Raw genomic sequence first — 14,638 nt, forward strand, 5'->3', positions numbered from 1 at the left:
TTCAAATGTTCAGTACTTTTGCTCCACTACACCTCGGAGGCAAATCGTTTTTTTAAATAGCACAAAAAAATCTCGCCTGCCTAAATGTAATTCCTGGGGACGCCACTGGACGCAACTCTTTCCGTCTCTACGGCTCTGCTCCAGAGACTCCCCCCGTTTCCGCCCTTTCCTTTCCAAAGAAAACAGCCTCCTGCTCCCAACGACGATCGGCGCACCGCGGCGGAACATCATCAAAGTTTAGAAGTCACCCCCGACTCGCGATCATCATTATATGAACATCATCAAACGTGTACTTTCTGTGCGCACAGACCGCTGTGAAAACACAACAACAACAACAAATGAACGATGCGCAGGTTTCCAGAGAGAGAAGGATGATGAACTCCAGTTCATAACCTAACGGTAGGAAACTATCCCGTCGTTCGTTCCACATGAAAAAGAAATCTAAACAATCACAAAGCACAAGGATAATGGAGTTGAAGTCGATTCGTTTTACTTTCACCCCCTGGGGAAATGAGTGACTTTGTGTTAGGTAGTTTAAAGTGTAAAGAAAGGCGCGTTTGATCTTTGTTTTGGGAAGTTTTCTACAAAACCACAAAACTTGTGAAGTTGACTTCATGCAGTGACGTCACGTCGAGACCCCATTTGGTCCAATGTGGTGAGGATCATGTAGCAAACTTTAGTGATCATCATGTGTTTAAAAATAACTAAATAACTTTTTTTACATTTTATGTTGCAGGTATATTTCCTCTATCGGTGCCAGTTTGTCTTGTCTCCCATCTGAAGTGGTAAGTTGCCCTAAAGTCATTTTCTGCCTTGTGGTTTTGGATGCGCCATAAACTGATCCGAGGGGAAAATCGCTTATGAATAAATTAATAGTTTGAAATAGCCAAATAAATGATTCAGATTCACTGTAAACATTTTGTCAGATTGCATTTTATATTGCTACAACTTATGCTGTTTCAGTTATTTATTATTATACTAATAATAATACTAATAATAGTAATCATCAGAATAATCTATTATTATAACCATCATCTAAATAATAATAATAATATAGAGATTTATATATGTCCATTCCCATCAGAAATGCATAATAGAATGGCTGATTTTCACAAACCTGTGGGCACTGTATATATCCATAATGAGTAGTCTACTAATAATAAGAAGTTGTTGATTCTGTGTTGCAGTGTCTCTCAATTCAGTCATGGCTCGTGGCTGCATCTGCTGTGTTAAATACATGCTCTTCCTCTTCAACCTGCTCTTTTGGGTATGTGATCGCTTTAATACATTCTCTTACAATCATTCTGAAAAGAAAACTTCAGAGAGAACTTGCAAACTGAGAAGGTACTTAGTTGTCAATAAATTAACATTAGGGTGATAATATCAACCAAGAATCTGCCAATGCTTTGTCAATGAAAATGCGTGGATTCATGGTCTTGCACATTTTTTTCAAGAATCCACGCATTTGCATTGACAAAGCATTGGCAGATTCCGCCCCAGAGGTAAAATAAAAGTGCGGTGGGACCGTGCCCTTACCCTACCTTTTAACTAAAGGTGCACAGGGCAGATACGACAAATAACTTACTTAATTTAGCCTTATAACTTTATAGTAAAAAGAACAAAACATGAATAGTGGAAATAGACGATCTGCAAGCTAAAAACGTGTGACACGCTTTGAGCTTAGTTGTAGATCTACTATTTCCCCTATTTTGGAAAATATATGACATGGAAATGATTATGACGAAAGATAATTATTGCGATTATGACATAATTGTGACCGGACTAAGCCGGCCTACTTCATGTGCTCTCTGTCTTTCAGCTGGGTGGGTGTGGGTTGCTGGGTGTGGGGGTATGGCTGTCCGTGTCCCAGGGCAGCTTTGCCACCCTGTCGCCCTCCTTCCCCTCGCTCTCTGCTGCCAACCTCATCATCACCCTGGGCACCGTTGTCATGGTGACAGGCTTTCTGGGCTGTCTGGGTGCCATCAAGGAGAACAAGTGCCTGCTGTTGAGTGTATGTAAACTACACAACCCATAATGCATCACTGGAGTGTTGATATTTAATGATAATAAACTTTATTTGTGTAGCACTTTTAAAAGAAAAGGTTACACAGTGCTTTAGTAAGGAAAATTAGGTAATATTTGGTTTTGTAAATGTATTATTTTATTACCGTAGTATGTATTATTCATGTAACTTACATTTTTCTGGTAAATCAATAGGTTACATCCAACTCTTTGTCTTTCTCCTTTTTGTTGACAGTTTTTCATTGTTCTGTTGATCATCCTGTTGGCTGAACTGATTCTCCTCATCCTCTTCTTCATCTACACAGACAAGGTAAATACTTAAAATGATTCAGCATATCCATATTAGTTGTCGTGCTTATACCAATATACCATCCTACTGTATGTCTGCACAGGTGAGTGAAAATGCCAGACAGGACCTGAAAGAAGGCCTGGTACTGTACACCACGGAGAACAACGCTGGTCTGAAGGATGCATGGAACACGATACAGACAGAGGTACGACACAAGCACGGCACTGAAGGCTGCTTTATACTTCCTCTTGCGATCATGTCCCTTGACACAAATGGCGTATTTTCAACTGGAAAAAAAAGGCCCATGTTGTCACTTTAAAAGAAAATATTTGCTTGCACACTGGAGGGCTCCAAAACTTCTTTATTGCACATGCATGCTGCTGTGACATTTGGAGCTAAACACACTTCATCAGACACGTTTGAAATGTCACAGCAGCACGTAGGTGCAATAAAGCAGTTTTTAAATTGGAGCCCTACAGTGTTTGAGCGTTTATTTTCTTTCATTTCTTACTGGTCTTCGCTCAGCAGTCAGCACCTGCCCAACTTTGGGTTTGGGATGTGCATGTCCTTCCTCTCTTTCATGTTGACACTTTGGTATATAATATAGTATAAGACTAGAGCGGTTCATGTGTTCAGTTGAGCGCATACCCCATGTCCACCAGGCCAGGTGTCCACTTTATGACGTCTGTCATCTATGATGCAACTATGCCGTATGACTCTATATTTGTGCACGGTTTCAGCCCGATCCAACAGCCTTTGACTTACATTATAAAATGATGCTGCCAAATGCCTAAATGGTATTTAAAGTTAAATATTTCCAAAAATATAAAACTTATGGGAAAAAGAATACTTGGCGGTACTTGGCCTGAAAAAACAACAACAAAGACCTAATCTCCTCCCTTTCCTTCGGCCGGGTCTAGATATTTAAGCTTTGACTCTTACAGGGACAATCCATACCAAAACATGTTTTGTGTAATAGGATATGTAATGTGTTTTGAATAACATACTCACTTCCAAACAAAAAATACATATTCAGTTTATACGTTAAGGCTGTATAATGATAATGTATTGCCAGTTCACCCTCTCATCCATTCCCTTAATTTGCTCAGTGGAAGTGTTGTGGGGTCATGGGCTATACCGACTGGCACGCTGCCCTGCAAGAGAAGGTAGTGCCTGACCGCTGCTGTCAGGACATCTACCAGGACTGTGGGCGCAATGCCACCAATACCTTCTGGACACGGGTGAGTTGGGTGCACGTGTGAGTGAAAGCAGAGTTGGGTGCACGTGTGAGTGAAAGCATTAAGGGGATTTATTTTGTATTTAACCATTAACCACATGAATCCTGGCGTCCCTATTCTGGGGCAAACATTCACCAAAAAGGCAGATCTACAAGCTCACAATGCATTGCAACGCGACAAGTGTAGAGCCCTGGGCGACCCTGGATAACTAAGTATTAACACATTCCACGCCAGAATGTGTTAATATCATAATGTACTCACCAGTGCCAGTGATTTATTGTTGGTTTTTTTGTTGGTTTTTCACGTCGCCACAGACCTCGCTAAATACCTTAAGATCGCGTGTTAAACTGTTTGTAGACACACAGGGTAGCTGTGTGAGTGGCCCAGAGAAGACCGTTTCAATCGGCGACATTCCATTTTGCAGTTGTCGCGGTCTATGTTAAACAGCGATCAGCGAGGAGAAAAACAACAACCGAGATAATGGCGGATTAGGGGAAGATTTAGAGCGACGGCGGGTGGGAACGAAAATCTCCGGATACGGATATTTCCATATCCGGGTGTGCTACAATGAAATGTGTCACTGCGAGGGAGGCCTACAACGAAATGTGAACCTGCGAAAAAAAAAAAAAAAAGACCACTTCGCGTAGATCTACGCGACTGGCACGCTGCGCAATTATTTAGGTTCGCGTAGATCTACGCGATTGGTATGCAATGTGTTAAGGAAGTTGCCTCAAAATTTTTACCTTTCATTTTGGATTCAAAAGCATTTTGCAAGACTTGGACTGTCAGTTAAGATCAGAAATTATGTAATATTTAATTTTTGATTATATTTGATTGTTATGTGCTGCATAGAAAATGAAGCATATATTAATTCCTGCAATGTCAAAACTGGTTAGTATGCACATAGACATAGGTGCTTGATCATCAATAACAAGCTTACAAAATGATTAATAGACATAAAAGACAGAAGCATTAACAGCTTGAGTTAATTTGGTAAAATAAATTCATACAGGCTTGGCTTGTTTAGAATAGTTGGGCTCATGTGTGTGTGTGTGTGTGTGTGTGTGTGTGCGTGCACGCACTGAACTTAGGTTATTGTAAAACATTGATCGGCAGCCACACAATGATTATCTTGAGGTTGGGTCATGGAGTTAAAGTTAAATGCTTTTTTATTTGTGGTTAATACAATATGGGTTCCAAATTTAAAGGTAAGGCAAAAACACACACACACACACACACACACACACACACACACACACACACACACACACACACACACACACACACACACACACACACACACACACACACACACATGCTAGGGTTCATGTGGTTAAACCTTTTGTCCTGAATACCTTCTGATGTATGTTTGTGAGAATGCATCCCCTTCCTTTCCTCAAGACTGTGTGTTGTTCTCTCAGGGCTGCTATGAGAAGGTAGAGGAGTGGATGGATGACAATAAACACCTGCTTGGAACCATCGCCATGTGTGTGTTGGTCATTCAGGTACAGTAAGCAGCTGTCAAACACTGAGACATGGAACATCACTCCACGCTGTGCTCTATTCTGATTCAATGTCCCTTACTTTTTGCAGCTCCTCGGAATGGCTTTCTCGATGACGCTTTACCAGCAGATTCACCGAGCAGGAAAGAAGTATGAAGCTTGAGGGTCTTCCTCTCTGTTACACACACTTAATTGTGTCTTCAAGTGCCACAACTCAACATTTCCTTACTTGCCTTGACATTACATGTGCCTTTATATTTATAGTACAGTAAATAAACCACACATACTTGTAATGCATGCCACTGTAGCCTTTCTTGCCTTTCTCATCTACACATCCAGGTATTGCTGTGAATAGTATTTGAATTAGTATTTTTTTATGAATATCGCATGACTTGCTAACCAGTGTTTATATTTAAATGATTTTTGAAAAGCTTAAAGGCTCTACCAAACCAAATGGAGTAGAAAGTGGAATAAAGGGAGCTGTATTGGGCTGTTGGCTTAAAAAGTTTTTTTATGGATCTATGTAAAACCACCACTATGACATGATTAAGACATTAAAACAATCAATAAAAACAGATAATGGGTTAAAGACATTGTTTTGACTCAGCTGATAGTATTCGGGCCTTATGATTGGTAGTTATTGATTGGCTGTCTCTCTTTCTATTGATTATTTGGTCTTGTTTGGTATGCTGCTTCACACCAGCCCTTTGATTACACTGACATTAGGTTGAGTACTGAACACGGTCTTAGTGCAACCTTAAAAATGTAGGTGTGATACTGTAGGTTGGATCAATAAACCATTTGGTCTCTGAGAGGACAAACATTGTTGCTGTTTGTTGGGCAATAATTGAAATACCTTTGCTTGCTGTAGTTATTGAGTAACCGATAGCTGTAGCTATACTATGCTGTATGGTCTAACTGAAGGAAAGCGCATACAGGGGTCAGGTTCTGCCAAGAGAATAGTTGAAATACCGTCTTGAAAGAATCAATTGTTAATTTTACCATCAAATACACTGATATAACAGTTAATATATATACTATATATACACACACACACAAGTGGCCATTTTATTAGGAACACCTATTAAGAATCAAGCAGGTCACCTCTCTTACGAGGGAGACTGGATGTTGGTTTATTTATTCTCAGTAAACTACACACTGTACAGCCGTGATCAACCTTTTTAATTTAAAGGATCCACAGTTTGACATGCATTAGGCCACAGACCTCCAGTTGACATGTTTGTTTTTTCCTTTATCTCTGGGGCCCCCATCTGTACTGTAAAATTCTGAAAAACATCAAAATGATTAAAGATTTTCAAAAAGTGATATTCACTCTATAAATTCTGAAAACGTAAGGGTATTGGTAATGGTAAGCATTCGAAGAAAAAAAAATAGTATACAGTATACATACTTTCTGTGTCTAGAAGTCCATAGTTTTGTCATTGTCATAGACAACATTGCCTTCAATGACAACATAGCGGATGAGCTCCTGGTGTCCACCCAGTTGGTAGATGAGATGTTCCCACCTGCAGTAAAACAGACAAAACACATGAACTAATATATCGGTCAACATTGGACACATCTGTAGTACTACTTATAAGATGTAGTCCTCTGGACATAGATGTACTTATGTGATAATGGCCAAGTTGGACGTGGGATTTTTATGTCTTGCTACTTTCCACCTCAGAGTGGAAACTTGAAGGTCTGCTTAAAACTGTCAATCGCTGTGATATCTCATTTGAACCTTAAACTTTCAACACGAATGTTGCCATGTTGCTTCTTGTATTTGTCACGTCTCAAGTATCACCTCTGAGAAGTCGGAGCCCAGAGAAAAGCCCAGAGGGTCATTCGTGTGGAGTTTTCCTACTCTGAATTTGGAAACTTCCCAGTTCTCACTTGGAATGAATACCACAGCTCATTTACATATTTGATAACTGACTGAGGTGTGGGCTAACAAGACAGGAGGTTCTGCTAGGTTAGCAGATGCTGGTTTGACAGCTCACGCTAAAGTATGTTTGAGTGCACAATATCAGATAGCTAGTTAAGCCACGTAGTTAATCTTTTCGTGCAAGATTAACTACTTAAACCCTTTATACTTGTATGACAAATAGCACAAATTACCAATCTACAGTCTCACAATGCATCAGGATGCATTAAAGGTAGGGTAAGTGATTTTCTTTGGTTAGAATAAGTGTTAAATAGCTCTATATTCTGATAGTACTCATTACTATAGAGTGTGTGTTCATTAACAGGAGTCTCCATGTCTCTCCAGCTCTTTTAATAAACAGAAACATTTTCAGGTCGGGATACTAATTTTATCCAATCAGGATAGAGAACTCAGGATACAGATTTAACAAGTGAATTTGGAAGTGAAGACACAAAGAAATGAGCAGACAAAATTGGAACTGGAACACTATCAAAAATGATAGCTGATAAATGGGTACTCTCTCCTGATTGGCCCCTGGTGTCCTTTTTTTGTAAATTGGCCAAAAGAAGTGACACCAGGGTTAATGAGGTTAAACCGAGCCGTCAGATCGCCGCCATCCCGGCTAATTTACCGTGTGGTGTTGAGGACCAGCAGGTCTCCATGTTTATTGACTTCCAGGGAGCCGTTTGTGTGGGATCTCCCCAGGGCGTAGGCCGCATTGATGGTGGCCGCGGCCAGAGCCTCTGGCATCGACATCCTCATGTTCACACAGGCCAGGTGCATGACCAGTGGCTGTAAACACATAGGCAGAAAGCAAGGAAAAGTGGAGAAAAAGACAAGAGTGATCAAAGAAACATATGGTTGCCGTCGGGAAGAAACCTCCTATCTCCATTTTCTAACTTTTTGTGTTTTTGTTTTTGTAAATTAACACCCCACTTGGGGTGTTAATTTACTTAATTTTTTTCATACTACAGCGTCGCACAAAAGTAGCAGATCTGCAAGCTCGAAACGCGGTGCAAAGCGGCGCGTTTTGAGCTTGTCGATCTACTACTTTTGAAATTTGGATCCTTTGTAACTGTTTTGGACATATGAGGTTTCCACCCGACAGAGGTCGATATGGATATTTTTAAGCACCAACTAAACTACCGGCTGTAACCCACTTGTGAGTGATACATTTGGAGTCTTTAACAGGACACCTTTATTTCTCACCCCTTCACCTCCCTCTGTCTCATCTTGCCGACCACCATCTTTGACAGTTCTGTGGTCGTATATACAATATACTCACCATGGAACAGCAGTAGGCATTGGGGTTGAAATCACTGCCCAGGGCAACAATTACTCCAGCCTCCAACATGTCCCTGGCCCGGGGCTGGGGGAGCCTGTACACCCATAATGACTGTTAGATAACCCAGGACCGTAAAATGTTTGTGTGTGTGTGTGTGTGTGTGTGTGTGTGTGTGTGTGTGTGTGTGTGTGTGTGTGTGTGTGTGTGTGTGTGTGTGTGAGTGTGAGAGATACACTACCGCAGAATGTAGGCTGTAGTTGGCAGAAGGACAGCTGCTGTTTTCGCTGTTGCCATGGCAGCGATGCCCTCATCTGTAACCTCTTCCAGGTGACTAATGGCTAAGGCTCCAAGCTCTGCCCCCAACTTGAACATAAACAAAAGCACATTAATGCTACTACTACTGGAAATGTACTGTCCATGTAGTGTGTATGTCAAACTTTGTCATGGACCCCCAAATTAATATGCATTTGGCTGCAGACCCCCCCCCCCCCCCCCATCTGAACATATTTGGTGCCAGGGACCCCCATACAAGATTTGTGTTGTTAAAATGTTTCAAAAAATATTCCAATTTCATAAAAGAAATTCAAGATTCTTTGAAAATAGCAGATCTACAAGTTCACAACACGTCACATCGACGTGTCGTGAGCTTGTAGATATATAGGGTTAAAGTGGTTAAACTGATTTTGCTGAAGATTTTCCCACTTTGAGAACCACTGGTGTGGTGATACGGTTGATCAAATCCACTCCAGATAAAATAAGATTAGTGAAATAAGCAAAAATGCAGCTCCTGCAATATGTCTATGTGTACTGAATAATAATACCTGTGCAGAGTTCATGGGGTGGAGTTCGTCTCCATGGAAGTTGATATTGAGGCCCATATCTTTACCAGCCTGCAGGATGGAGCGCGTGGAGCTGAGATCAAACACCCCCTCCTCACAGAACACATCGATGTTATCCACCCTCAGAGCCCCTGCAGACATACGCTCCTTCATCTGTGGCAACTGAACCTGCAGTATGTCTGCCGTGGCCTCTGCAACCGTCTTACCCCTGAGAAAGAGAGTGAGTGCAGTGGTCCTCAACCTTTTCTGGATCAGGGCCCACTCCAAAAATCTCAAAAGCTTGCGTGTGCATTATCAGAGCATGTTTATTATAATGAATCGATCGATCGATTGTGTTTCCGGCTTGGATCAATGGAACTAACGTAGTATAATTTAAAATCGGTATCACAATGAAAAACATTTTTTTACATATTTGTTTATATTAATGTAATATCATTATAATCGTTGTGTTTTGGCAATTATTTGGGGGGCTACACTTGATCCTCACGACCCACCATAGGGCCCTGGCCCAGAGGTTGAGAACCACAGTGATAGTGGATGGACTCTGGACACCTCAAGGACTGATTGATTTTCAACTGAAAAGTCAAAAATATATTATCTTAGGCAAGCGACATGGTCGTAAGACAACAAGAATTTCCGGACTTAAGTCCCACTGTTCAGTTATATAGCTTCAAGGATTTTCATTAAAAAGATCAGGGAGAGGATAGTTAAGTGACTGTGTCACCAAGATAGTTAGTGTTCAGTACTTGGGCACAGCATGGGCTCCACAGTAGGTTGAAGAGATGTTGATGGGCAGGGTGCGTCTGGCTGTCTCTATAACCTCCAGCATCTTGAGCTCCGTCTGCAGCTCCAGACCGTAGCCACTCTTACATTCCACCAGGGTGGTGCCAGCTCTCTGCATCCGACCCAGCCGGCTGGTCAGTGAGGCCAGTAAGACGGAGGCCGGAGCTGCCCGTGTGTGATCCACAGTAAAGTGGATCCCTCCACCAGCACGATGCACATCCATGTAGGTGGCGCCAGCAAGCTGCATGAACAATACTTCTTGCATTACCTCTCCAACTGAGATTAATTTACTAACCAGTGCATGCAACTCAGGTTAACTGGAAGCATTGAGATCACAATGATATACCTTCATGGCAAATTCATGCACCCTGTCACCAGCCCAAACTGGATGGGTGTGAGCGTCAACCAAACCTGAAACAAGAACATTCCTCTAGTAATTGCCATGACCACCACTGATTTTAATGTTATGCAATGTAATTCACAGATCACAAATCTATGGACCCTGGAAATAGCCCAGTTCTGCTCTGCTGCTATGGAAGGATACTCACCCGGTATGACACACATTCCTGTTGCATCAATCACTTTTTCAAACGATTCTTCTAAATATTGGGACTTAATGGTATTTGCAGGCCCCACCGCTTTAATCAGCCCGTCTCTGGAGAAATAGATAACGCATTACTAGATTCGTTAGATACTTTAGATACTAGAGGTCTGAGCACCAATTATTGTAAGGATTTCAATAGGCTTATCACAACACATAAAATATGCCAAAATGTAGTGACTATAGAAATAAACCAAAGTATCTTACCTCCCAATTACTATGCTGCTATTTTCAATTACATAAAGGTTCTGCATTCCATCCTTTGTCAGGTACTTTTCTCCTTGGTTGCAAATCAAGACCACCTGTTTCGCATTCTTTACCAAAAGTCTGTAATTGCTGGACATTTTGTTATTCTGAATAACAGACCAAAAGATGTGTCTCCGCTAGAAGCGTTCACTCACTGCCGCAGTTTGGAGAAAAGCAAATATTTGACCAGGAGAACAAAGTTCAAAGTGTAAAAAAGCGGGTATGGTCTAGGTCTACTCCCATCATTTGCATACACAGAAATAACTACTTTGACATGGATGAGTTGATTGTCTCCGCCAGGCCTGCGTGTCCGCCTGTGGACAGCTAATCTCTGGCACTGTTGGCTTGATCGCAGCGAAACTGTGCACACACTCTCCCTGGATGCCAATTCAGAACCTCTGCCCCAACTTTTTCACATGGGCCTGTTATTACCAGGAGACCGCTGTTTGCAAAACACATTTTTACAGTACTCCTACAGGTTTTGTCCAAACATCATGCAAATCGGTACACAGTATCTCTAGTAGTCATTAAACAAAACAGGTCTTTCAGATTTTTCATATTCCATCCTGAATGATGAAAAATGGCTTCCAAAGTTTGCAGGAGTGCTCCGTTTTGAACAAAATGCCTCAAATCATAAACACATGCCATTCTTTTAACATTGACCTATTATAGTGCCACCAGGAGGCCACCTTTTTTATATTACTCCTACAAACATCACGCAAATCTGTACATATTATCTCTTTGGTCAAGTGATCAAGACGGATCCGTCCACACTAACCTACCTGACCTGGCGGAGACCTGTGGTCCGAGGAGCACTTTTTCTAGTTCATGCATCTTTTACCGTCTTATGGACTGTTATTAACATTTGTGTATTTCAGTCTTTAGTGGTCTGTTAACAATTTAAACCCTATATAATTCAGTTGACAGGAGTCCCACAGGGATCTATAGGGTACGTAACTTGGTCCCCACCTTTTTTATGTTTCCCTCTACACCAGTGGTGTGTTCTACCGTGTCCCGCTGTATACGCCGTATACAGTGTAGATTTTTTGGGGAAAAAGCGTATACAGTCTACTAACCATTTCATCCATTGAAAACGCGCTAGCGTATAGCCACGACCATGCGCATCTCGTGCAGGGAATGATTATCGTATACCTCCGAAAAAAAACCTAGACCACACCACTGCTCTACACCATCTATTTTCGCATTACATGCCCAGAATAGGGACACTAGGGTTCAAATGGTTAAGACATCATACTAATAAAACTCAAGACGACAATTTTAAGAAAGGGTACAATATTCTTTATTGTCTGTATAACTGGACTTTCATACAGTAAAAAAACAAAAATATTTTTCGAAACTTAATTAACCCCAAGCGGCATTTGACATGGTGAACACACAAAAGTACAAAGTAATACAACTAAAACAACACAAACGCACTCATACAGGGAATCATTTGGAGCATTCTCTCCTGGCACCTTTTCATCACTCTCTCATTTCTCCATCTTCCTCCTCTTCTTCTACACCTCTGATGTACAATACATTATTGCACCTGTGGAGATGAAGAATGTCTCAGCACACAAAACAATATCTAACAGAACAGCTCCATCATTCATCAAATCCCCTTGCTTCCATTAAAGTAAGATTATAGGGCTAATAATTAATCGTTGTGCAAATGATTTTTATTTTATTGTGTTGTACGTGTAAAATAGCTCTATATTCCCATAGTAACCATTGCTATATACAGTGTTTCTTGAGTAATGGGGGTCTCTCCAACTATTTAAACAGAAAATATATTTTCAGGTCAGGATACCAATTTCATCCAGGGAGAGAACACATACAGGATAAACATGAGAACATTCGCAGACAAAATTGGAACAGGAGCACTATACAATTGAAGGTGATAAGTGGGTTCTCTCTCTAGATTGGATGACATTGGCAATGGTGACCCACCTGAAAATGTATTTTATATTTATTAGAGAGCTGGAGAGACCCCCCGTTACTGAACAAACACACTATAGCAATGATTACTATCATAATATAGAGCTTTAACTTTGAAATAATTGTTTTCTTTGCTACATTTCTTTTTTAAAGATGTTTCATCTGGTCTACTGACTGAAGGAACCCAGTGTTTCTACATTTAAAAAAGTACAGTGTACACATTATCAGAATTTATATTACCTGATCAGCACTTCTCCAAGATGACCCGCTAATGCACCATCCACATACTCTTCTGTGTTCGCCAACTGTTAAGGAGACGAGCATAACATAAATGTCAAACATCTTAAACTGTGATGGTTTATTTATTCACATGGCAACAGATATTTAACAGTGGCAATAGAGGTTTACACTCAGCAACAGCTGTTCTTCCAGCTTAAATTGAAGCCTATTTTATTGTGTTTAACATGTACAGTACCAGTGGTGTAAAGTAACCAATACTTTTACTCAAGTAAATTAGGTATTCCGGACTTTTACTTGCAACAGGGTATTTCTACATTGCGGTACTGATACTTTCACTTAAGTAAAACATGCAAGTACTTCTTCCACCACTGTAAGTACTGACCTGCATGTTCATGTATCCATCCACAGACACCAGGTAGCCCTTGTATTCCATCCCCCACTTCAGCTTCACCATGACTGGTTTCCCTGTCAGGCCGTTCAGGAAGGGCTTCGGGTTCAGAGGTAAACTCTATGGAGAAACACAAGATGCAACAAACAATCACATGATCTGGTAACGTGTTGAGGCTGATTTAGGCAAAAAATGGCCAATCTACAATGGCGCTTTGAGTTTATAGATCAGCTATTTTCATCTAACGTGACCACAGTGATGTTAGATTATAAAAGATCTCCGTGCATCTTCTCCAGTTACTATTTTCTTTGTAGATTTTGATTATTATGATTACAAAACATGCATTAACCACTTCAGCCCTATACATACTTGAAAATAGACGATCTACAAGCTTGTAAATCTGCTATTTTCGAGGCATTTTTATACATTTGGAAATGGGACATTCTGCATAATGAATACTTTCACTTTTGGTACTTTGAGTACGTTTTGATACCAACACTTTTGCACTTTAACGCAAGTAAATTTTGATTACCAGACTTTTACTTATAACAGAGTATTTCTACGTTGCAGTATTGATAGTTTAACTTAAGTAAAAAATGTGAGTGTTTTTTCCAACACTGCAGAAATGTTATAATGCTCACATCCATTCGTTTGAATGAGAGACCGCTAGCGTTAGCTAGTCATGCTAACCAACTAAAAGCAAAGGCTACCAGCAAAAGAGCTGTAAGATAAACATGTTTCCTCCAAAACAACCGACAACAAACAGCTCTAATATTGTATTCTCACCATTTCGACTCAGTTGTGTGTTCTAAATCACTCAGGGTAGTTATTATTATAGTTATTATTTTAACGACACAATAACGTAACACTCAGTCAACACACAGCACGCTTTGCCGCCGAGCCGGAAGTATTACACTGCGTGAACCTCAACGGAAGTGAGCAGCGTTGCCAGGTTTTGCGAGAGAAACAAGCAACAAGGTCTATGAAAACAAGCCAAAAAGAAGCACAGGGAAGTAACAGTTCAATACAAGGTCTGTTAAGAGGATTTTAAACCCAAGAAAGCACTATGGCTTGTTTCCATTGGGGTCCTTTGTACTCAATTCATTGAAACATTTAATGACAGAGAAATATACTCTACTTTGCTACTTTACAATGAGCTTGTAGATCTGCTTCTGCTATATTCTGCTGCTATTTTCAAAACAAATCTTGAAATAAAATGTGGAATATTTGGAAGATTTTTTAAACATTCAGATGGGTGTTAGGGGACAAATACATAAATGTGGGGGTCCTTGACATGAAAATATTTGAGAACCACTGGTTAAAATAATCAAAAAATTGTG

At 40.6% G+C, this 14,638-nt stretch overlaps 3 protein-coding genes across 3 annotated transcripts; 1 reads left to right on the forward strand and 2 right to left on the reverse strand.

The window, feature by feature from the left end:
* The first annotated feature begins 172 nt into the window (after positions 1-172).
* Positions 173-5,778, forward strand: LOC308079456 (tetraspanin-9). The gene is made up of 9 exons (XM_080420960.1): positions 173-399; positions 737-785; positions 1,188-1,267; positions 1,820-2,011; positions 2,258-2,332; positions 2,415-2,516; positions 3,421-3,552; positions 4,971-5,054; positions 5,143-5,778. Exons 3-9 carry the CDS (start codon positions 1,205-1,207, stop codon positions 5,212-5,214), a joined length of 720 nt encoding a protein of 239 aa, XP_080277086.1. The 5' UTR covers positions 173-399; positions 737-785; positions 1,188-1,204; the 3' UTR covers positions 5,215-5,778.
* Positions 5,779-6,471: 693 nt separating this feature from the next.
* Positions 6,472-10,830, reverse strand: amdhd1 (amidohydrolase domain containing 1; the record flags this gene model as incomplete). Its single annotated transcript, XM_080420957.1, has 9 exons — positions 6,472-6,577; positions 7,610-7,770; positions 8,264-8,357; positions 8,502-8,626; positions 9,085-9,310; positions 9,849-10,126; positions 10,232-10,296; positions 10,434-10,540; positions 10,694-10,830. 9 exons carry the CDS (start codon positions 10,828-10,830, stop codon positions 6,472-6,474), a joined length of 1,299 nt encoding a protein of 432 aa, XP_080277083.1.
* Positions 10,831-12,016: 1,186 nt separating this feature from the next.
* On the reverse strand, positions 12,017-14,210 carry snrpf (small nuclear ribonucleoprotein polypeptide F). Its single transcript, XM_080420978.1, has 4 exons — positions 14,085-14,210; positions 13,293-13,418; positions 12,911-12,975; positions 12,017-12,281 (listed from the first exon to the last, which is right to left on the reverse strand). The coding sequence occupies exons 1-4, from the start codon at positions 14,085-14,087 to the stop codon at positions 12,215-12,217; spliced, it is 261 nt and encodes an 86-aa protein (XP_080277104.1). The 5' UTR covers positions 14,088-14,210; the 3' UTR covers positions 12,017-12,214.
* Between the last annotated feature and the right edge of the window lie 428 nt (positions 14,211-14,638).

Source organism: Gymnoscopelus braueri, assembly GCF_963280865.1.
Source record: "Gymnoscopelus braueri genome assembly, chromosome: 23".
NCBI lineage: Eukaryota > Metazoa > Chordata > Actinopteri > Myctophiformes > Myctophidae > Gymnoscopelus > Gymnoscopelus braueri.

Bases quoted from the DNA above. Each gene is read 5' to 3' on its own strand.
- LOC308079456 (XM_080420960.1), top strand. From the start codon at position 1,205: ATGGCTCGTGGCTGCATCTGCTGTGTTAAATACATGCTCTTCCTCTTC. The intron at 3,553-4,970 runs GTGAGTTGGGTG...TTGTTCTCTCAG, and splicing joins CCAATACCTTCTGGACACGG to GGCTGCTATGAGAAGGTAGA. The intron at 5,055-5,142 runs GTACAGTAAGCA...TACTTTTTGCAG, and splicing joins TGTGTGTGTTGGTCATTCAG to CTCCTCGGAATGGCTTTCTC.
- snrpf (XM_080420978.1), bottom strand. The intron at 12,976-13,292 runs GTCAGTACTTAC...TCTCCTTAACAG, and splicing joins ATGGATACATGAACATGCAG to TTGGCGAACACAGAAGAGTA. The intron at 12,282-12,910 runs GTAATATAAATT...TCATCTCCACAG, and splicing joins CTTGGAGAAGTGCTGATCAG to GTGCAATAATGTATTGTACA.